The sequence below is a fragment of the Meleagris gallopavo genome, chromosome 1 (assembly GCF_000146605.3).
Source record: "Meleagris gallopavo isolate NT-WF06-2002-E0010 breed Aviagen turkey brand Nicholas breeding stock chromosome 1, Turkey_5.1, whole genome shotgun sequence".
NCBI lineage: Eukaryota > Metazoa > Chordata > Aves > Galliformes > Phasianidae > Meleagris > Meleagris gallopavo.
Genome location: NC_015011.2, coordinates 64965842 through 64987636, shown reverse-complemented (window position 1 = coordinate 64987636; position 21795 = coordinate 64965842). Strand labels below are relative to the sequence as shown.

The window sequence follows — 21795 nt, the reverse complement described above, 5'->3', positions numbered from 1 at the left end:
ATGGAGCATCAGGCTAGCTGCACACACAGAATCATTGAATCATAGAATCTTTTGAGTTGGAAGGGACCTTTAAAGGTCATCTACTCCGACTCCTATGCAGTAAACAGGGATGTCTACAACTACACCAGGTTGCTCAGAGCCCCATCCAACTTGACCTTCCATGTCTCCAAGAAAGAGGCATCCACCACCTCTCTGGGAAACCTGTTCCTTGCCTTACTACCCTTATTGTAAAATACTTCTTCTTTGTATCCAATCTAACTCTCCCTTCTTTTAGTTTGAAACCATTTTCTCTTGTCTTTTTGCAACAGACCCTGCTAAAGAATCTGTCCTCTTCTTTCCTACAGCTCCCCCTTAGATACTGAAAGTCCACTCTGGGGTCTGCTTGGAGCCTTCCCTTCTTCAGGCTTAACAGCCCCAGCTCTCTCAGCCTGTCTGTGTGGAGGAGGTGTTCCGTGCCTTGCATAATTTTTGTGGCCCTCTTTTGGACACTCTCTAACAGGTCCACATCCCTCCTGTACTGAGGGCTCACCATCTGGATGTAGATGCTGGTGAGGCCTCACCAGCACAGAGGAGAGGGGCAGAATCATCTCCCTCGACCTGCTGGCCACGCTTCTTTTGATGCAGCCCAGGACACGGTTGGCTTTTCATGTCATGGAGTGGATGTTGGATGGCTCTCCTTGTTAATATCTGCTCTTACTTTATTAGTGAATTTCACTAAAAGTAGGCTTTAAAATACACTCTTACAGTCTTGCTGTTCTGAACTGATGTAAGGAGCTGGAAAAAAAAATTCCATGTGACAGAAATGAAATCCTAGCTCAGATAAAAGCAGCAATTAGCTTGCAGATTTCAGTGGGCCAGGAATTCACTCTTCCTTTCTGTACATGTTTCCAGAAGCGTAAACACGACTAATTTTAACTAAGTACAATCCTGAGTAAGTGCCATCTTCAATAGATGTTGCCTTTTAGGGGGAGAGAGTTATGTGTTTCCTCCTTTTCAAAGCAGGACCTCAGCTCAGTGAGACCAACTATGTGTTGCTGTTTTCAGTGGTGCAGTGCCATGTATGGCTCACAGCAACGTTTTGCTCAGGATTGTGAAGTTGTGTATTTTGGATGAATAAGTCATAGTGCCCTAGTTAGAGCTGAGTCTTGCCATGCAATTCTGACTACTTTTTCTAGCCTCCATGGAGAAAAAGTAATATCAACAAAACTTAAAAGGATTTCTGTTCTCTCATCTGATATGACTTTCAAGGTTTAACTGCTTTATATGCTCTGTTTTGTTAATAGCAGACATTGATAGCATTTTGAAAGCTCTCTGTTGATGATTGCTAAATGTATGTGTTGAGGGATCATCATAAAAATCTCATAGGGCAGCACAAGTCCACTGTGAAGGAGGGGAGAAATAAAAAATGACATGTTCTGAATCTTACAAGGCAAAACTTATTAACATCAGGCCTTGAACTGCAGCAAGTATCAGTGCTGCTGCAACCCAATTAACACTTTAGAAACTGAAACTGAACAGAAAGCCCAAAGGACTGAGAGTAAAAGCGTTTTGCTTAACAAGTTAGATCTGAATTTTTCCCTGATGAATGAGAAATACACGATTTATGCTTCTTTCTATGCCTACAGAAATTCAGAGCAAACGTCAGGAAAGGAAGAGAAGAAGCACAGCAAATCCAGCCTATAGTGGACTCTTGGAAACAGAGGTATTTGATCATTCACTTCTTTTTTTTTATTTTTGCTATTTCATGTCAATAAAATGCTTAAAAGTGCTTCTTATTACAAACGTAGATATGAATACAGAACCACACATTCACTTGTAAAGGGATATTGATGCGAAGAAAAAAAAACCACATAGATTTTCATCTCAGTAGCTAAGCAACAGATTTTCTTTCCATAACATCACTTGCTTCAGACTGGAACTCAAGTTGGTTTTAGTAAAGAGCAAAAGGACCAATTTTTTGTGGGATCTAGTTACTCCTTTACCTACAGAGATGGTCCTTTTAGATCATACCTGGAGAACAGAAGTGTTTTCAGACTTGCATTTTGTTTTTGAACTGAGAAATATAGATTTATTCAGCACATTAAAATTCCACGTTTAATATTTCACTACAGCTCAGGGTTACTATTTGAGCTTCCTATAGAAATAAAACTGATTCACAGGCAGCTCTCTATTTAATTAAGATCCTTCTGTGTTCTGAGTTCTTAAAGGCCTAAATAAAGTGATTTTTTGTATGTGGATATCAGCGATGTGAAATTTTTGGCATGCCAAAATTTCAAATTTCTGTGTTTGTTGGCAGACAGCAGACAGATAAGACTAAGAAGAAGCCTATCAGTTGTAGTCAAGCTTCTTAGTGAATTGACTATTCTTTTTTGAAAACATTGGAGATTTGTATTCTCCAGAACATCTGTGGGAATTTGAATTATTCAGAACTCCTCAGTTTTTCTCCAGCCACCTCTTCATAGCAAATACTGATGTTCATCCATCCAGTGTTTAACACAGCAGAAATTGTAGGTTTGCTAGAATTACATTTGTAGTGTCTTCTCTAAAACCTTTTTCTCCCAACAAGTTTATTAAGAAGTAGCAGTTCTGTGGTTGTATTCTGATCAGTGTTCAAGAGAAACTCAGTTGTCCTGGAGCAGGGATAGAAGGGGTAATGGAAGAGGCCTGCTACACCCTTAGTTTGTACTTCTCATTGTATCTGTTCTCAAAAGCATATCCTGAAGTGAGAGATAGCATGGAAAAAAAAATGTCTGTGAAAGACCCCTATAGCTGATCAGCTGTGTCCTCATTAGGAGCTATCATTAAATACTGACCATGGGGAATGCTGTTCAAGTAAAATGGAGGCAGATGGTTTTCCTCTGATCAATTAGCTGCTCAGATTGATTCGTTAATCAGTGAGTTGAGATATTTTGTGGCATTTCAGGCATTTTGGTGCAGTTTAATTTACGTTTAGTCTACTGAATGATCTTTAATTCATGATTGTTTAAATTGGAATTGCATATAAATTAGACTTTCTATTTGCCAACGCCCCTCAAAACGGCAGGAGCTCAGCCTCTGTAGTGGTGATGTTGACTTCCTTGATTACAAAAGTGTGATCACAATTTTCAGTTGAATGTTGTGCATATCATTTTTGAGGCTTTTTTTTTTTTTTTCCTAAAAATGTTATTGAGATATTGCTTTCCCTCTGTCAACATCTAGGGTTTTTGGTTATTTTTTTTTTGGTTTGGTCTTTGTTGTTGTGTTGTTGTTTTGTTGGTGGTGTTGGTTTGGTTTGGTTGGGTGCTTTTTTTTTTTCTTCTTTTTTTGCATTGGAAAGGGTTATGTTTCAGGCTGGATATTTTGAAGAAAGAAACATTAATTTAGAATTCATTAACAGGCTGCCAGGCATCTGTGTATAAAACAACAGTTTACTCACCACAGAATAAATCATTTATTAGCAAAAACCTTCTAATTTTCCTTCAAGCAGAGTATAACAACATCTAATGGTACTGTTTGCAGTCCTGCTGTACAAGGATGGTGTAGAGGAGCAATTAGGTGTTATGTAGACTGTTAATGAAGCCCAAGAAGCTATTGACCAACAGCTTTTACAGTCTGATAAGTTCATGATGGACTATATTACATCTCTGTTAACATCTCAGTCATGTTTCCAGTGGGCTGTATTTGCAAATTTGAAGTTCTTTGGTGACCTCAGTAGTTTAAAACAACTACTCACTCCTAAAGGACATACATATTAATTTCTGAAAGAGAAATATTTAACTTGGACATTAATGCATTGCTTGCAAACAAATATATTCCAGCTAACTGTGGGCAAGTGTCATAGAAGGTAGTGATGTGTTTCTGCAGCTGGGAAGTCCATCACCACTTCACCACCTGCAAATAAAGATGTCATCTCAAAGCAACAATTTATTATGCAGTTTTTCCTTTATAGACATTGTTTATTTGCTAGGTTTGGAGTTACTGTTGCTGTTGCCTTGAGCCTCTGCAACATAACCTGAAACGCAATCAATAACATTTGCAATTTGCATTTCTCTTGTTAATAAAATCTGATGTACATGAAACTGCTCTATGAAGAAACTGTTAGAGAGGTAAATAAGGCAACCGTTTATATAGCCGTGTTAGGGGTTAGCAATGAATAATCTAAAACACGAAACTGGCTTTTGGATACTTCATTATGTATGAGAGAGTTCATAGAAATAATCTGTATGTGACAGTAAGAGACAACTAGAGCACTTTTCAATAATGCTATGATACTGTGTTGTTTTTTTTTCCCATCCAGCGGAAACGTCTTGCATCAAATTTTTTGAATAACCCCTTGTTCCTTTCAACGCGAGGTAAGCATATTTTTAAGTGAATATACTACTATTCTAATTACATGTTAAATATTTATTGGTAGGATTTCATATGAATTACTACTACGATACTATAGGATATTACTTTGTGTAAGAACCCTGAACTTTTTAGTGTGAACATAGATGCTTTTCCTGCAAAATAAATAAATAAATAAATAAAGGATAAAGCTAAAGGTCAAAACTGTGTAGAAACGGATCCAAAGTCTCTGCAATCAATGGTAAATCTGGTCTCTAGCACTGTAAGCACCGTCCAGTGAGAGGACTGATTCAAGAAGATAGCAGTGCCAGCCCCAAGTGCTTAAAAACATGTATTGAAAATTGGATCTAAATGTGATTGCTTCTTTTCATTTGCTTCTTTTTGTCAGCTTTAAGAAACTGCTATCTACTACTTTCGAAGGCTAGAAATTTACCTTACCATTTGCCTTAAAAACAGTGGCCAAAACCCACTATTTTTCTCACTCTAAGAACTGGAGCAATTAAAGTAGATTTGATGGCCTTGAAGATGCCTACCAATCTTGTACTTAGGAGAACTTCAGATGCTGAAAGTTTCATGGTAAAATCCTTGAGAATGATCAACTGAGAGGAGCCATTTGAGGTGATAATTAGTTTATGTGAAGAAGCTAATTCCTGGAGAAATGCAACTTGTAGAGAAGGCAAAGTATTGAGAGGTGGGAGATGAAACAAAGAGAATACACAGTACAATTTAGTTCTTTAGATGAGGCCCAGATAGGATTTTAAAAGACAAAGCAAGAAGCTTGAGCTGCATGTAAAAAGAGGAGAGAAAATGAGTGGAAGCATTTTCGTATTTTCTTGCCCTTGTGTTGCCTTCATAACTTAAGTTTTACTGTGGTGCATTAAAGGTAAGGGACTGCAGGGTGTTGTTTTTTTTTCTGATCCAGTTATTATTTCAGATTTTGGAGCATGTACAGTAGTAATTTCAATTAAGACTTCAATTAAGACATCTTTTCAGGGTTTTCTTGGTATACCTGTCAAGTGTCATTTTAGAGCCACCTAGCCACCTTTTTGGCCCTGCCTTGAATTCCTGCTCCATGGTGCTTCTCTATTTCCAAAATGTAATGTTCTAGATGCAGACAATTGGCCACCTTACCATATGCCTATAGTGCCTGGGGTCTCAGAAGACAAGAGAGATTATTATACAGTAAGCTGCCACGATGACGAGCCTGTCAGCAGGACCCATGCTCATGTGAGCCCAAGTTGAAAGAATGTTGTCCCTGGCTCAGTTTTATTGTAAAATCAACATTACTGTTTATCTTATCCTGGCACTTGCTTTTCCCTTGTAAACACGCATCTGGAGAGAACGACAAAGTTAGCACTGGGTGCCGTTGTGCAAGATGAGGTGTAAACTCTGATCTGAAGTCAGTCACTGTCCCCAGACAGCTTGGAATAACAGAGGTGTAGACGTCTGCCCATAGTGGACTGCTGGTTTCCCCTTCTCCTATAATAAAACACTCCTTTAGAACATTTGTCTTCAGTTTAATTGGACATATTTTAAAATGTCAAAAACTTTACATCAAAACTGAACTGAAGAGAGAAATAAACAAATGAAAAAAAAATCCCTATGAAGTACAGGAAACAACTGTCATTTCCAGAAATGCAGAAGAGAACAATTCTTGTAAATTTCCAGCGAAATGTCAATTAATCAAGATTCATTTATCTGAAAATGTCTTACCTGAAATGAGGTCGCATCCCCTGACATACATCATTTGTAGAAGAGACTCTTCAATTACCAAGCTCTTGTTTGTCTGAATAACATTTATGTCCCCTGAGTAATCACAGTGTCATATAAAGAAGGATCTGTGTGTGTGTTTTTGCATATGTGTAGTGACATCTGCAGATTTTATGGAACTCATTGCCAAAGAATGCGACAATTGTTGGAAAAAGCTGACAAATTTATGGAAGAACCCTTCTAAGGTTGTTGAATATAAAGGTGAAGATGCAAACTCCAGTTTAAGGAAAGCCATATACTGCTGTTAGTCTCTGGAAGGATACCTCTGGAGAAAAGCAATTTATGCTGTGCATGCCCAGTTCCTACACTCTAAGCCTGGGCAGCAGCAACATGGGATGCTGTTAGCAAAGGACCTTGGTCTTCATAGGACCTTGGTCTCCATTCAACTTAGATGAAGCTGATCCTTTGTTCTTATGGTCCTGTTTTTACATATGTGTGAGCACACTGTGTACGTGTCTTCACCTGTATATGTACAGCTTCCAAGCTGCTTGGTACATGTGCGTGCACACTGGGGCAGCTGTGTTCCCAGCTGTGATCAGAGAGGGAGCTGAAGAAATTAGGGACAGAATTCTAGTTTGGCTGTCACCACATCAATCTGAAAAAAAGCCATCAGCTGCTTGTTGCTGAAACACCTCGTTAGTTCTCTTATGAGACAGCAGCAAAAATCACGAACCACTGCACTTCCCATAAAGCTATTAAAAAATTCTCAAATTTTATTTTTGGATTAAAGCATAATGAATTTCACAAATATTTTTAAATGAAAACTTGGCCTGTTTTCCAGTGAGCTCTGGTGGTTCTTTTTCCTATCAGGCTGTGAATACAGTTCATCCAAAGGTCAAAAAATCACAGGGATTTGGGTGGAAGCAGATTGATGATCAAGAGCTGATGAAAACACAGAGCTCACTCCCACAAGTGGCTGAGCATTTTGGCTGTGAATCAGCTGAACACCTATATAGGTTTAACAGTAAGTCAGTTGCACCACTTCTGTTTCCCAAGATAAGCAACTGCATAAGTGCCTTGCTGGTGCATGGCCAGGCAGTTCATCACCCAGCAGGCTGATGTCCTTAAGGAAGGCTTCCAGATTGATGACGTGTGGAGAAGAGTTCCACAGGAAACTTCTTGAAAATTTCAAGTAGGCTCTGTGCTTCTCATACAATGGCATTGTAGTATCAGACCTTTGGGGACAGGGCTGCTATGATGTAAATTTGAAAATTTTAATTTGAAAAATACTTACTGGTGCTAAATTGTGACAATGCCCTGATCTCCTGCATCTCACCTTGACTAAAATTCTTTCCTTCCCGTAGCTGAGAACTAGCATTCATTTCAGCAATGTATTTCCCACTAATCTGTTCTCTGTCCTTTTTCCATATGCTAGCAAATGAGGATCCATTCTGGAAGGTAGGTGTAGCAAAATTTGTGTATTACAGGTATCTTTTTCCATCACTGTGTAATTCAGTGCTTTCTTCTGATTACTGTAGTCTCCATCAAGGTACAGGATTCCAGTATTCTCTTTGCCTTTCATACTGTTTTTGTGAAACATTCCTCACTTGACTAAATCTTTCAGCCTCTGAGTTAGAATTTCAGAGGCAGGATCTTGTGGGCTTGCATGAGCAAGGCTGGAATTTAATCCCTTTGCAGAATCCCCCCTGAGAAATTGCTAGTCCAGATTTGTGCTTTTAATGACCATTTTAAGAAAAAATGAGTGACCGTTATATGTTGTATAGATTAAATCTCTCAATCTTGAGCTTGAACTTTTTGAGAAAATAATTTTAAAATGTTAGTATTCTGGAGAGCTGATTTTTTTGACAGGACTGATTTAGAATTCGGGATGTAAGTCTGACTAAAATTATCATGAAACATTATAAGGAATATCCCTAAAAATGAAAAAAGTGTGCTTTTGGAATTAACAAAGGCACAATATTATTATTCTTCCTTCTGGAAAAGTACTACGAAAAATTAGATTTTTTTATATAAAGATTCACAAACCACCAGAGTTTCAAAATCAGCCTCTCCTTTATTAAAATGCACTTAATTATACAAAGAGTAATTAACATTGCTGCTACATTAGCATAGCAATTTACTACATGACACTGTAACTTTGTTGATGAGTCTTAGTTCATGTTATATATTGCTTCAGACAAAGTGTTAATCAGTCTTGTTGGAGAAAGGTTGTCAGATTCTGAAGAGAAAACAATTGACTACAGGGAGGGTAGAGGGTTGGAGAAGCCCTCTAGAGGAGCTCATAAAGAAGGGTACAGAGGAAAAGGCCGTTCTCAAGCATACAATTTTCCTGGCTGCTCTTCGAGGCAGCGTGCATAAAACATGGAACTGTGCTTTTTCCCCAGAAACTTCTGCTTGCTTGCTTCCTTCTGTTTTGGACTTGAAGGACAAGTGAATCACACTTTGACCCATGCTTCAAAATAGAGCTACACTTGGTGATATATGAGTCAGATACACATTATCAAGAACAAGTGAAATAATTCCTGCACTACAGTCTGGCTATATTAGTTGATTCTCTGCTCTGTTTGATAATTTGATTCTTATTTTTTTCTGTTACAATGTATGGAACTTGCTGCTGGCTCATTTGTTTGTATTTGCTTTCATACACCATTATTTCTCTTGTCTTCTACAGTGGCCAGGGTGTTTCTGACAAATAGATATGTCTTTGAATGAGACTGGCTGCTGTAGTAGTGTCTGTGAGAGCTGCCCAGGGAGAAGCGCCTGGTGGGTTGACTTGATCCAAGCCATCCTTGCTTTTCTCTTGCAGAATGAGATCCACCATGATGAATACTGCACTGCTTGCAAGCGAGGCGTTAACTTGCAGCCCTGTGGCACATGTCCCAGGGCGTATCACCTCAACTGCTTGGACCCACCCCTCAAAACAGCCCCCAAGGGGGTCTGGGTCTGTCCAAAGTGCCAACAGAAGGTAAGCTGCATGAGGCACAGCACACCGAGAAGAGAAAATAGGAGAAACATCAAATTTGTGTGCCACTAAGCTAAATTAACCTTCATCACAGTTTTGGGGACCACATTTGATAGAGTAATACTGAGAGTTTTAGTACAGTTTGCTGCATTTATTTCTCGTATTTTTATTGTACCAGCCTTAAAACATACAGTGAGTGCCTAGACTCACCATAATTACATCTGCTGAGATTTGTCCTGGAAAAAGGTTAGAAATGTCTCTTCATTTTCTTTGTTTCTCTTTGTTACCAAAAAGCCAGAAGCATGTATGTTGCAAAACAAAAAATGTAAACATTATGGGTGAGGGAGACATTGCCAGAAGCAGAAGCTTCACCAGTAGATCTGAAAGCTATAAGGAGACCACATCACGTTCTTTAAATCATGTTTGTTATATGATATTTATTGATCATAGCTATGATCAGAAGTGCTAATTTATCTAATTGCTGTGAATAATGCTGATTGCAAGAAGAGTAAAATAATTACTTAAAACAGTACAGTGTCACTAAATTGTAGAGTGGAGGCTTAGATTTTGTGCCTTAGATTTCTTTCTGTTTTGCACTGGGATTACTCTTTGTTACCCTTTGAAAATATTGAGGGGAAATTCTAGCATGAAGCTGTAGAGAACAGAGCAATCCTGTGTTAGATCTACACAGTCGTGTTTTCATGTAAGTCTCCAAACTCTCCCACGATACTGCTGACAGCATGATACATGTTGATCAGGAGCTGAGAGATGTTTTTTGGTCATGGCAACAAGAAGCAGAGGCTTTGTTACCCTCTTCAGTATTGGTTGATCAGTTTAGAGATATGGAAAGGAGTAAGGCCCAGTGGAGACTGCTACACAAGTTTCTACTTCATTAGTTTTCATCTTGTGAATTCTGAAACAGGAACTCTAGAGCTGGTCCTGCAGACCTGTGAGGCTGAAGGAAGAAAAATATTAATGTGTGCCTTGTTTCCTGGGCTTACAGGTGTTAAAGAAGGATGACAATGTGCCATGGACTGGAACTCTAGCTATTGTTCACTCCTATGTCACTCACAAAACAGGTAGGAATTGACATGGCTTTTGAGAAGGGATTCTCTGCTCATGATGGTCGATACCATTTAAATCCTTCACGGCACTGATATTAAAGCAGTGTTGCAACATGACCAGTTATCAAAGCACCATAAGGAGCTGTGGCTGAGAACAGCAGGTGGCTTTCTCTTGCCTTCTCTGTCTCTGCTTCTTTTCTATCTACTCTGAGGAATCTGAGATCAATCTCTGAGGAATTTCACTCAGTGAAATTTCACTCAGGCTGTATGAAAGTGGTGACTTCCTGGTGAAAGAAAATGGGATTTTGAGGCACAATTATATCAGGCTAGGAGGCAGAAAGGCACGATCAGGCTAGGGAGGGACATACAGCTGGGTCTGCAGCACATTACAAGACTAATATCTTAGATATTGTAGTAATATCATTCTAATTACGTTGGTATTATTTGGTATCAAAGTCATTTGTATCAAATAATGTATGTACATTGATGATTACTCATTTTATTTCTTGTTGCACTCTTACAATGGATTGTTTAGGGCATTACAGTGTATTTGGGAGGAGCTTTGCAGAAGCTTGGCACTGCTGTGGTCTGTGCTTTTCATCCAGAGTCACTGAACCTGAGCCATTACAGGTGGCTGATCTGTTCCTAAATATCTTTCACCTTTTTCTTGGAGACTTCAGGGTCATATGTGCTCCAGTCATTAATTCTAGCACATTGTAGCTTTTTGGATCATCCTGTGTGCTAGCCTTTGACACAGACACATCCATGCAAACAGAAACTCTGGGTTTATTCAGCTGTATCTACAGACAAAAGGCTACTGATATCAGAAACTTGCCTTTCAAAATACATGCTTGGTATTGTCAAGCACAGAGTTTTGCTGTATTACCTTTTCTTAACTTGTACATCCTTAATGTTATTGTTCCAGTCAAAGAAGAAGAGAAACGAAAGTTATTAAAGAGAAGCAGCGAGCTGAAGAGTGAGCACAGACAGTTAGAAGAAAAAGATCGACTTCTCAACAGTGCAGTGAAGGTAGGACTCCTGACTGGGGACTCAGTCTCCTGCCGAGATATTTATAAAGACTTTATGGTTGAAAACTGATAATCTGTGGCTAGAAGATTATTTATACTCCCAAGCTGCAAATGTTCAAGTGTGTTTGTTCTTCTGTCTGAGGAAAAACATGGACCTCCTTTATGTGCAAAAGCAAGCTCCTTGGGTAACCTCAGGAGAGGAAATCACCAGTGACTGAATTCCTTTTGTAGACATAAAAACACAAAATAGGTGTACCTGTCTTCCTTGTGGTGCTGTACATAGCTCTGATCTGTCTGATGACAATAAGATACTTCCATCCTTCAGATGAAAAGATCAGTGTGCTCCAGTGATAGCTACTCCAAAACTCCTGAGATCAGGTAGAAGTAGCAATCCTTAATTTGCCTTTGAGGTTGAATGGTGTAACAACCTCTTCACAAGTGAAAATGGATTCAGAACCATTTCCTCTGTGATTTCGTTTCAAACTTAATGTTGGCTGGCGATGTCTCCCGTATGTAGTGTGCTATGAGGGCCAGTGTCTGGCAGTAATGACAGGCCTGATCTCTATCCTTCATAGATGAAGGAGCTTATATGGTACTAGCTCACCTCATGCCAACTCTTAAGGGGTAGCTGTTAGTTTGTGTGGTAGGCTCAATAAATATTTGAAACTTCTTTACCCTGGAAGAATCAAAGTGGCAGCTGCAGGAGTGACTGGTCACTACTTATTTTACTGCTGCAGTTATCCAGAGGAAGCATGCTAAAATATTTATCACATTTAAAACAGAATGGAAAGGAAAGCAATAACTTATTAAAAGACATCTCAGTGGGGGATATTCCCTCTAAGTGTGCACAGCCACCGTCTGCGCTAATGGAAAGAAACAAACATATGTATGAAAAGTGACTAGGGTATGAAGTATCTTCAGTGGTTAGGAGAGTGCAGTGGCATGAGGTGTTCATACAAAGAAAGGCATTTGGGATGGATTCAGTTATTGGGTTTATGTCAGTACTGTCAAAGTCAAAAAATTTCTACATAAGCAGAACTGGGTTCTTTCAGTGGGAAAGAATCTTTTTTAAATAGTAAAATCAGCTGATTCTCATTATTTACTGGAGATACGTCCACTTGAAAGAAGAAAAACAATTAAAGGTGTTCCAGTGCAGAGTAATTAATTCCTGGCATTTTCCTTGACAGAGATTTACATTAAAGAGAGAAGTTGTAAACACATCCCAGGTGATATGGTTTTATTTGTTCAAAGCAGAATGTGGTGTAACTTTCACCTGAGATTTCATTTATCTAACCCAATCACTGAGCAGCTTTACACAGTGTCTTTTTGAACAACTTGACTTTCAGGTGATCATTTCTCACTTTCCCTGAGCTGTAGGCTCCCATGCTCCAGGTAGTCAAAGAAAAGGAGTATGCAGATAAGTCACAGCCAGGTCAAGACCAATGGGAGAAGGAAACCTATCCTCTTCCTCCTCGCAGACAGACTCAGGTGTTTGGTCAATCACTTAGTCTGTTGCAGGCCAGATGATGTGTAGCAGATGAGAAAGCAGCTGCAGCAGTACAGAACTAGAGAGAGAAGGGAGGCTTACGGGTTCTTCCTTACTCCCTCTTGGAGAATCAAAATGCTTTTGTTTAGCTCCTACTCTCATTCTCATTTTCATGTAGATTTGCATGAAATGTTTGAAGTGATGGTGGGGTACAGTTTGTTCACCCTGCAGGTAAAATAATTTCCTGTGACTGTTGTGGTACAACATTAGGGTATTAGATTAAGTTTTCTACCAAAATAATGTTTGAAGAGGACAACTTATCTTCACAGTACTGGCTCCCTAATATCTGGGCAGGAGCCAAGTGCATGGGGCCAGGCTCTTTTTGGTGCCCAATGACAGTGGGCACAAACTGGAACACAGGAAGTTCCATATAAACATGAAGTAAAGCTTCTTTACTTTGAGGGTGACAGAGCAATAGAACAGGCTGCCCGGAGAGGTTGTGGAGTTTCCTTCTTTGAAGATATTCAAAATCCACCTGGACGCTTTCCTGTGTAACCTGCTGCAGGGAACCAGCTTTAGCAGGGGGTTGGACCTGGTGATCTCCAGTTGTCTCTTCCAACCCCTTTGACTCTATTTCTGTGAATCCTGTGCCAATGACATCTCTGAATGCAGGAAGCTTGTTACAGGGTGCAGTCAGAAATGTTCTCTGAATGCACGTGGACATGGGTGAAGGCTGTTACCTCAGACAGTTGCTGCTGTGGCCGCAGTGTGTGTGATTGCCCTGTTCATTTTGCTTTTGCTATCCTCACAGGAGAATATAACTTCATTTGAGGAGGACGTGCACTCAAGACACAAAAGGATGTTTTGAGAGATGTTTGACACCAATCTGAATGCATTCTCAGCCTTCCCTTCTCTCTCTTTATTTGACAGAAATGCTTAGAGCTAAAAAGCAGCCTGTTAGCCCAGCAGAAGGGGACTCAGTCATCACTGGAACGTCTCCGAACCCTCATTAGACTGATACAAAACGAGCAGATGATTCAGGTTACCATGACGACCACCACCACCTCGTCCCTGCTCACCATGCCCTGGATCAAGCCCTCCTCGGCCTCCGCCGCCATGCACCAGGCCTTGCAGCATTCGCAGGGCCACAACTGACCGGGCCGCCACAGGACAGCCATGGAAGGGGGACAGACTTTGCACCCGGGCATGAGGAGAAAGGGGACAGACACAGAAGGAAAGAGTGGTCTCGGGGTTTATACGCATTGGAACTTGCAGGCCCATCGGTCCCACTTGTAGTCGCTGTGGCGGCAGCTTCCCAGGGAGCGCAGCGCACTGCAGCGTTGTTTGCCGAGACCTTCAGTGCTTATGAGATTTTTTTTTTTGTTGTTATGTTGGCCTTAATGTACTTATGGCAGGATGAGCAGGAAGAGCATGGCCGATAGAAAGGAAGTGGAATATCCTTTTAGTGGGGAGCAGGCGGTTTCGCAGTTCTGCTCTAAGGGGGAAAATTAAAATGCAAAGAGTTAGTGAGCTAGTGGGTATGTAGTTGGGCTGAGAGCTGTTTGTGGGAGGGAAAACGGTGACGTCAAAGGAAACTGAGCTACTTAGGACCTGACATGGATTCTTTATCAGAGGAACAAGGTCGGCCCCGCTGACTCGAGCGAGCTGAAACTCGGGCCGCTTTGACCAGAACGGACACTCACAGAGCCTTCGAAACAAAAGATCCTTTTTTTCAGTATTATTAAAGTTGAGAATTGCAGATATTTAAATAAAGAAACTGTATGAAGTTAGCATTTCTAGTAAAATATTGAAGTATTTTCATGCTGATGCTTCTGTATATGCGTTCTGAAGTATTTAAAGAAGTATGACTGTAAAACTCCTTACTTTTTTGCAGGTCCTTTTTACTTATTTTGCTATTGGTGTATTTTTCTCATGGAGTTTTTGTGCAAGATTTAGCATAAACCATAATAGTGGATATCTTTGGCAGATTGGATTTTGTTTTTTAAACAGATTGTTTTGGGGTATTTTGTTAGCATCTGTATTTTTTTTTTTTTTAAGAAAAAAGCAAATAAATATTCTGCTTTTTGTTTCTTACCAGTACAGATAAAATGCCAAAAAGATAACTTCACATTTTTGTACTGCGTTTTTATTGTTAAAAATATGTTTTTTTTTTTAATTATTATTATTTTTGCTTGTGGAACTATCTGCCAAAATGGTACAGGAAAAAAAATAACTGCCTCATGGGGTTGTTTCTCGTACTGAGTAATATCAAGAGCTTTGGGGGAGGGACGGGCTGTGGCAAATTATAAGAGTTTGTTGGTTGTTTTTTTCCTCTTTTTTTGGAAACTTGACTCCTATTTAAGGTTCTGTTGGCTCTTAGCACACTGGGAAGTGCGTGGCATTGGCCTGGCAAGCCCTCGCACGCCTGCTGTTTCACCTGTAGTCTTCCTGACCCCACGGGTCCACCCGTCTTCCCCAGCCTCGTGCTGGACGAGGAGTGAAACGGGCACCCGGTTGTCTCAGCATCACACCCCACCAGTTGCCATCACCCTCGTCGCTTATGAGTTCTTCACCAATTAGTGCAACAGGTACTTGAGGAAAGCAGGAAGCCACCAGAGCACGGCACAAGGCTAGTCTCTCACATCAGCATATCACATGGTGCCGAATATCTTTTTATTTTTAGAAAAACAAAACAAAACAAAACAAAAAAAACAAAAAACACACGCGAGGGACTGGCTTTTTCCATCGCCCATCACTAGGCAGCACATGGTCCCTTCAACCATTTTCACAACTCCGGGAGAAACTGTGCAGTACTATACAAATCTATTTTAATACACAACACTCGGTTGAACAAGATTTTTATATTCTTTTATCGATGAACAAAGTGAACTAAGTAAAACACAATTGTTATACATTGGTTATTGTATGCCTATTATGCATTCTAACGTGGCTTGCAATGTAAGTGTTTTCAGGTTTAATGATTTTTTTTTTTCCTTCTCAGACAAATTTAAAAAAAATGAAAAGCGTGAATGGTTGAGTATGTGAAGAATTTCTGAAGAAGTGTCTTGGACTGTTAAAAGTAGTTATTTTGAAAAGGGGACTGTCCAGTGGATAGTGTGCATAGAAAAAAAGTGTTTGTCTTAAATATGCCAATGTAGTTTTACTTCTTTATGATGCATTAAACTTGATTGACAATTTAATAGTCAATGATGTGCTATTCATTACTGATTTTCCCATCCTTCTCCCCTCCCTGGTGCACGTGGCAGGCAGCACAGCCCTTGTTCTTTGCAGGCTGCTGGAAGGAGGGATACTGTGGAACAAGGACATATCACAGCTCTAATGGCAGCTTGGCAGCTTTGGGCTTAGACCTGTGCTTTCAGCGCAAGCGCTCGGATAAGAGAAGCAAGCCCATTCTGCCAAGCCATTTCTAAATCCCTGTGTAAATACAGTAATTAAAGAATGATAGATTAGATTCCTTGCAAGAGTTGTCTGGCATCTGACAGATGAAAGGGGCAGAATTTCAACAGAACAAACAAAATTAAAGGAAGTCAATGTTAAAGTCCCATGAAACCCACCATGGTGGATAATGCTTACATAGAGCAGCAGGCACAGCACTGACACTTGTGCCTGTTGTGTAGGGTTGGGTTTTGCAATAGGAAATTGTCATCATCATCATCCTGCCACCATCTTAACCCATAAACCCTGCTCTGTGCTGTAGGACAGGAGCCAATTACAGAGCTCTGCGTGTTGCCATAATAATTAATACAGTTGCAAAGACTTGTAGGCTAATGCCAGCCTTTAATGTTCGAGAGTAATTTAAATTAAGGTTTTGGGGGAGATTTGTACAAGTGCTGATGGCTGCCATGCTCCTTGCTGTGGCCCTGGGCTCCAGCTTTGACAAGAATAAGGAGCTGTGGGGTTTCCACTCTGTCCTTCCGAGTACAGGTTATTTTTGAGGATACACAACACTTCAAAGCTTCAGAACTCTTTATTTTAACATGACAGACTGTTTTCTGTGCACTGGACCTTTTCATGTGCCATTAGTTATCCTGCGGAGGAGCTGCTCTGCAAATAGCTGTTGGAATGAAACTTCTTGTCGCTGAGCTTGTCACTTTTATATTTGCACCTCTTCAAATGTAATTTTGCCCACTCTTCCCTCTCTCACTGCTGCCCTTTCCTCAGAAATTAGAGGAAAAGGAACTCTTGGGAAGCAGCACACAGCAGTGCTACTCCTTTCTGGAGTGCAGAATGGTGAGCACCAGCAATTTTAGGCCATGCCAGGATGTCTTCAGTCTTTGTCATTGCAGGAGAAGCCGCTGTACACTTGGATGCCCCAAGCCCTCAGAAGTTATGGGGCGAGGTCACAAAGCCATATTTTTATTACATTTATGCAACAATCAATGGCAGCATGTTTTGTGCCCTAGATTTAACAGAAGTGTCAGCTACAGGCTTTGTTTCTGTTTTTAGGCCTCCTCTAGAGGATGACTGAGCCAACTCCATAACAGCTATATAGGAGTACATTTTGCATAGGAATTTGTCCTACATAGTTTATTCTACACATTGACGTATCATTGCATACTGGCTTCTGAGCAGCTTGATGGCCTATTAGTAACACTTAAACTTCTAGAAGGGTGCATTATAAGCTGATGCATACTTTTTGTTCTGTCTTCGGCAGGTCCTCTGTAGTTAAAGTGAGATGTTATGCTGAAGTGAGTGGCAACAGCCACATCAGATGAAACTCTGCTCACTTTAATCAGATTTTGCCAGCTGCAAAGCTTATTTCTAAGCTTATTTTGCTTAGAAAATGAAGTCTGGCTCCCAAGATCAATTACTAGCAACTGACTGGTGCGTACAGGAACGCCAGCCTCTGCTTCTGTAAGCCACTTTCAAGTTCATCATGGTGCATATCATTAAAGCAAAAGTTTTGTGTTTTTTTTTCCTCCTCCTTTAAAAAGGCAAACAAAAAATTAAATTGCCAAGATGGAAAAAAGTACTACAAAGCATACACAGGCATGTAGTGATGCTAGCCAGGGAGAAGAAAGCAAAACGCTGCCATTGCTCTTTGAAGTTGTTGTTTGCATTTGTATGGCGGCTTGCAGATAACTTCTGTGTTGTTTAAACGCAGCAGAAATGCTACACCCCAACCTTTGATTATCAGCCTTGCTCATTAAGCATTTACCACAGAAATTTTAATTCACTTTTGCATTTCATCTCCAGGATGGAGGTGTGGCAATAGCCTTTTCCCTTCAATATCCATACAGGGAAAGGACTGACTGCTGCCAGCAGTCTGGTTGCTGCTGATGAAGCAATCTGCTGAGCTGTGAGCTTTGACATGAGCGTGTAAGTGTTCGTGCTTCATCCACTCTGTGTGAAGACAGTGCTATCTCATTTATTCTCTGGCCGCTGTTGCCTGCCAGGATGCCAGGCTGAAATCGTGGCCAAGGCACTGCCCTGAAAATCAGTGCCACATGTGACTCCGTTACTTTTCATTTGAGGAGTTCTGCAGCAATCGTTTCACCAGTGAGCCCAACAGATCATCAAGAATTACATCTGTCTCTCCCTCTGCCTATGCGCACTGAAGTACTGAAACCCAGGGCTGCAGCTTAAGCTGTGTCTGCTTGAGAAGAAAGGGCTGTGCCATGGGCAGATACAGGACTGAGCATCTTTCACCTGGCGGCTGCACATCCCCATATGTTGCATGCCTGTTGGCTCTATCTCCCTGCTGGAGCCACTCTTGCTTCGTTTGGTTAGGGAAATTTTATTGCTTTGTCTGTGTTAAAAGAAAACAAACACATGGGTGGTGGCAACAAACAGAACGACAAAGGTCTGGCTTGAATTTAGTGTTGTTTGAAGTGCGTGTGTGTAACTCACAGAAATTTTCTCATTGTTTGAAACTGCCTTATAAATAAATGTGTCGAGCCATTGGCTTTGTTTTACAGTTCTCTTTTTTGATTGCTTCAAGTCTGCAAAAAATGAACTGAAAGGGTCCCTTTCACAGCCAGCTAGCAGAAGTAGCTCCACCACCATCACCTGTGGAATCATTTGGCCATGTCCGACAGCAAAGATCATTGAAACTGCACAGAATTGAAATAACAATGAAACAAGAAGACAAATCAGAGCTTTTAATTTCACTCTGTGTGCTTTACTCTCACACCCAGCCAGACAGATGTCATTGCCCTTGGAGGCTTGACAGGGTGCTCTCTGATTTGCATTTACCCCACAGAACCCCCTGCAAAGCCGGAGCTCCAAGTGGAGACAGAGAAGTGTGTTCACTTTGGCCATAGCCGGAATTGAACCAGCTGTGTAACAAGAGTTAAGAGCAGCTCAGACTTTATGTCTGTTCCCAGAGCTCCCTGCTATTTTGGATGACTCGACGTGTGTGGCTTTGCAGCCCTTTCCTATCTAGTTTTCTTTTCCTGCTGGCAGTAGACATGAGGGCTCAGCCTCTGCGCTGCAGTACCTATCCTGTGCCCTTCTTATTTATAAAGGAAAAAAAAAAGAAAAAAAATCATTTCAACTAAATACATCTGGAGGAAGAAAAAGACTAAAAATGAGACACCCTCCCACCGTGCTTTTTCTTTCTCCCTACTCTAAAAAAGTTCATAAAGGGAATATCTTGCTTTGGTGTGAGAGGCCCAGTCAGGTTAGTGTTGTTTTGCTGTGGAGAGGAGATGGTTGTCAGGGTGTGATCAACACTGCAGTGGCCTTCTGAAGTTACTCTGAAATAAAAACTAATGATAGTTGGCTTTGATAACTCACTTCTGATAGTGCAGCTGGAGAAAATCCAACCACAAAGGGAATACAATTTTTTTTTTTAATAATGAATTTGACTTTTTACTATGCGATTTCTCAGTATTCCAGTCATCTTTTTAATTTCTCTCTTTACAACATGAAGGAGGAAGTCTGGCAAATAAAATGCTTGTCAGTATCTTGGGTGAGGGAAAACGTGGGAATGAAATGTACCAATGTATTGATACTAACTAATGAGCCAGCCTTACTTGGGAATGGATCAAAGAGGATTAGGCACAGATGAAATGCCTGGTCTAAAGATCAAAACCTGTCTCACAAGGAGGATGCTGGCAATGCCTGCAGTGAAGACCATCAGTGGTGTGTTCAGGGACCACCACATCGTAAGTTGGTCTTTCACTCACGAAAATCCAGGCAGCTGTTGATTTCTACTTGGCAATGACTGTGTGCACAGAGGCATCAGGAGGTGTGGGTATCTGAAAGTGTGTGGAACATATTCTGCTGCATGCTGTTAGCTCAACTGTGACCTTCCTTTACAACTTTGGGACCCCAAGTGGCAAGATCCAATCAGGTGTGATACAAGGTGAGCTTATGGAGAGCTTGAGACACCTAATGCCACATTAGCCCACTCATACATAGAATCATAGAATAGTTTGACTTGGAAAGGGACTCTTAAAGGTCATGTAGTCCAACTGCCCTGCAATGAAAAGGGACATCTAAAGCTAGATCAGATCACTCAGAGCCCTGTCCAGCTTGATCTTGAGTGTCACCGGGGATGGGGACTCCACCACCTCCCTGGACAACCTGTGCCAGTGCATCACTACTCATCATAAAAAACATTTTCCTTATATCTAATCTAAGTCTCTCCCGTTTTTGTTTGAAACCATTTCCCGCTGCCCTGTCACAACAGAATAAAACCTGGTAAATTCTCATATTTGGAGATACCAGACTCTAGTTTTGGTTGCCTGCTGTGAGGGAAATGCACTTACATTTATCTGTGCACTCAGTCCAATGATTGAGTTTGAACACCAGAAATATGACCAATTTAATGCATTATTGCTGAACTAGTTCTGTACAGATAGTGTTTAATCCCAAATTTCCCCACCCCCCAACATGAAGCACAGGGTGTATGACAGGCATAATCTCCAGGTGCTTCCATCTCTATTACTGCACTATCTTCTGTAGTACAGCTGTTTCCGATAGGAAATCTGCATTGTCTCTACAGCAGCCTTCAACCACTCATTCTCCCAGTTTGCACTTCCAGGCCCAGTGATGGCTGTGGACACCAGGCACTCTGTGACTGCTAAAATACCATCAAGCGGGGAGTAGGGGCCTATTAACTTTCAAGTAGTAATTATACTGAGAAGTTGAAATACTGTGACACTCACAGAATGGGGTGTTATTGCCCTTCTGGCAGGAGCATGCTGAGTGCCATGGCGGGTGAGTGAGAGCTACAAAGATTCTGATTATTTTCATTCTCTCATTTACATTACTTTGTAAAATCTCTTTTGGTGCAGAAGATAGTGATGTTATCTTCCTGAATTTAAATGTTATTTTGAAATGGAACAAATTCATTTTGTTCTTATGCTGAGGCCTTTTACTTACCCATCTGGGTTGCTCATGAGCCCTCTTCTGCAATACTGCCCAGAGTTCAACCACAAGCCAAAGTAGAAAGATTTTTTCAGACATCGTAGAGTCATGGAATCATTTAGGTTGGAAAAGACCTTCCAGATCACCAAGTCCAACCATCAATCTGATTTACTGAGTCCAGTCAACAAACTAAGTCCCTCAGAGCCACTTCCACACTTGAATAGGACCAGGAATGGAGACTCCACCAACTTCCTGGGCAGCCCATTCCGACACTTGATCACCTTCTCTGTGAATGAATTCTTCCTAATGTCCAATCTAAACCTTCTTTGGCAAGACTTGAGACTATTTCATCATGTCCTATCACTTGTTGTCTAAGAAAATAGACTAACATCCTCCTTGCTGAAGCCTCCTTTCAGATAGTTGTAGCGAGTGAGTTCTCCTCTCAGCCTCTTCTCCAGACCAAAAAATACCATTTCCCTCAGCCACTCTTCAGAAGGCTTTCTAGTCCGTTTACCAGCTTTGTTTGCTCTTCTTTGAAGAGGACTTTCCTCATGTTGGCTGTGACCAATAACTGCATTGTCTTTCATGCATTTTTCAGTAGCTCCCAGAAAAATCATCTCCATAATTTTGCCAGGCACTGAAATGAGACTGACAGGCCTGTAATTACCAGTATCTTATTTCTTTTCCTTCCTGAAAATTGGGACTTCAGCCAGCTTCCAGTTGACTGGGACCTCTCCAGATTTCCAAGACTCTTGAAAAATAATTGAGAGAGGTTGCACAATGACATCAGCCATTTGACATTAAGTCCTCCAGTCCTTCTGCAAAAGTGGATGTGGTTTGTGATATTCCATATATGTTTTG

The 21795-nt window shown here is 40.8% G+C and overlaps 1 protein-coding gene across 1 annotated transcript in view; it reads left to right on the top strand.

The window, feature by feature from the left end:
• The window catches only part of PHF21B (PHD finger protein 21B), a 34698-nt gene extending 19212 nt beyond the window's left edge, over positions 1–15486 (top strand). The window contains exons 6-12 of the mRNA XM_031553671.1: positions 1626–1702; positions 4277–4331; positions 7472–7494; positions 8864–9022; positions 10023–10098; positions 11009–11112; positions 13528–15486. Of these exons, the coding sequence (XP_031409531.1) occupies positions 1626–1702; positions 4277–4331; positions 7472–7494; positions 8864–9022; positions 10023–10098; positions 11009–11112; positions 13528–13752 (719 nt within the window). The 3' untranslated portion in view covers positions 13753–15486. The remainder of the gene's footprint in view (positions 1–1625; positions 1703–4276; positions 4332–7471; positions 7495–8863; positions 9023–10022; positions 10099–11008; positions 11113–13527) is intronic.
• The last annotated feature ends 6309 nt before the right edge of the window (positions 15487–21795 follow it).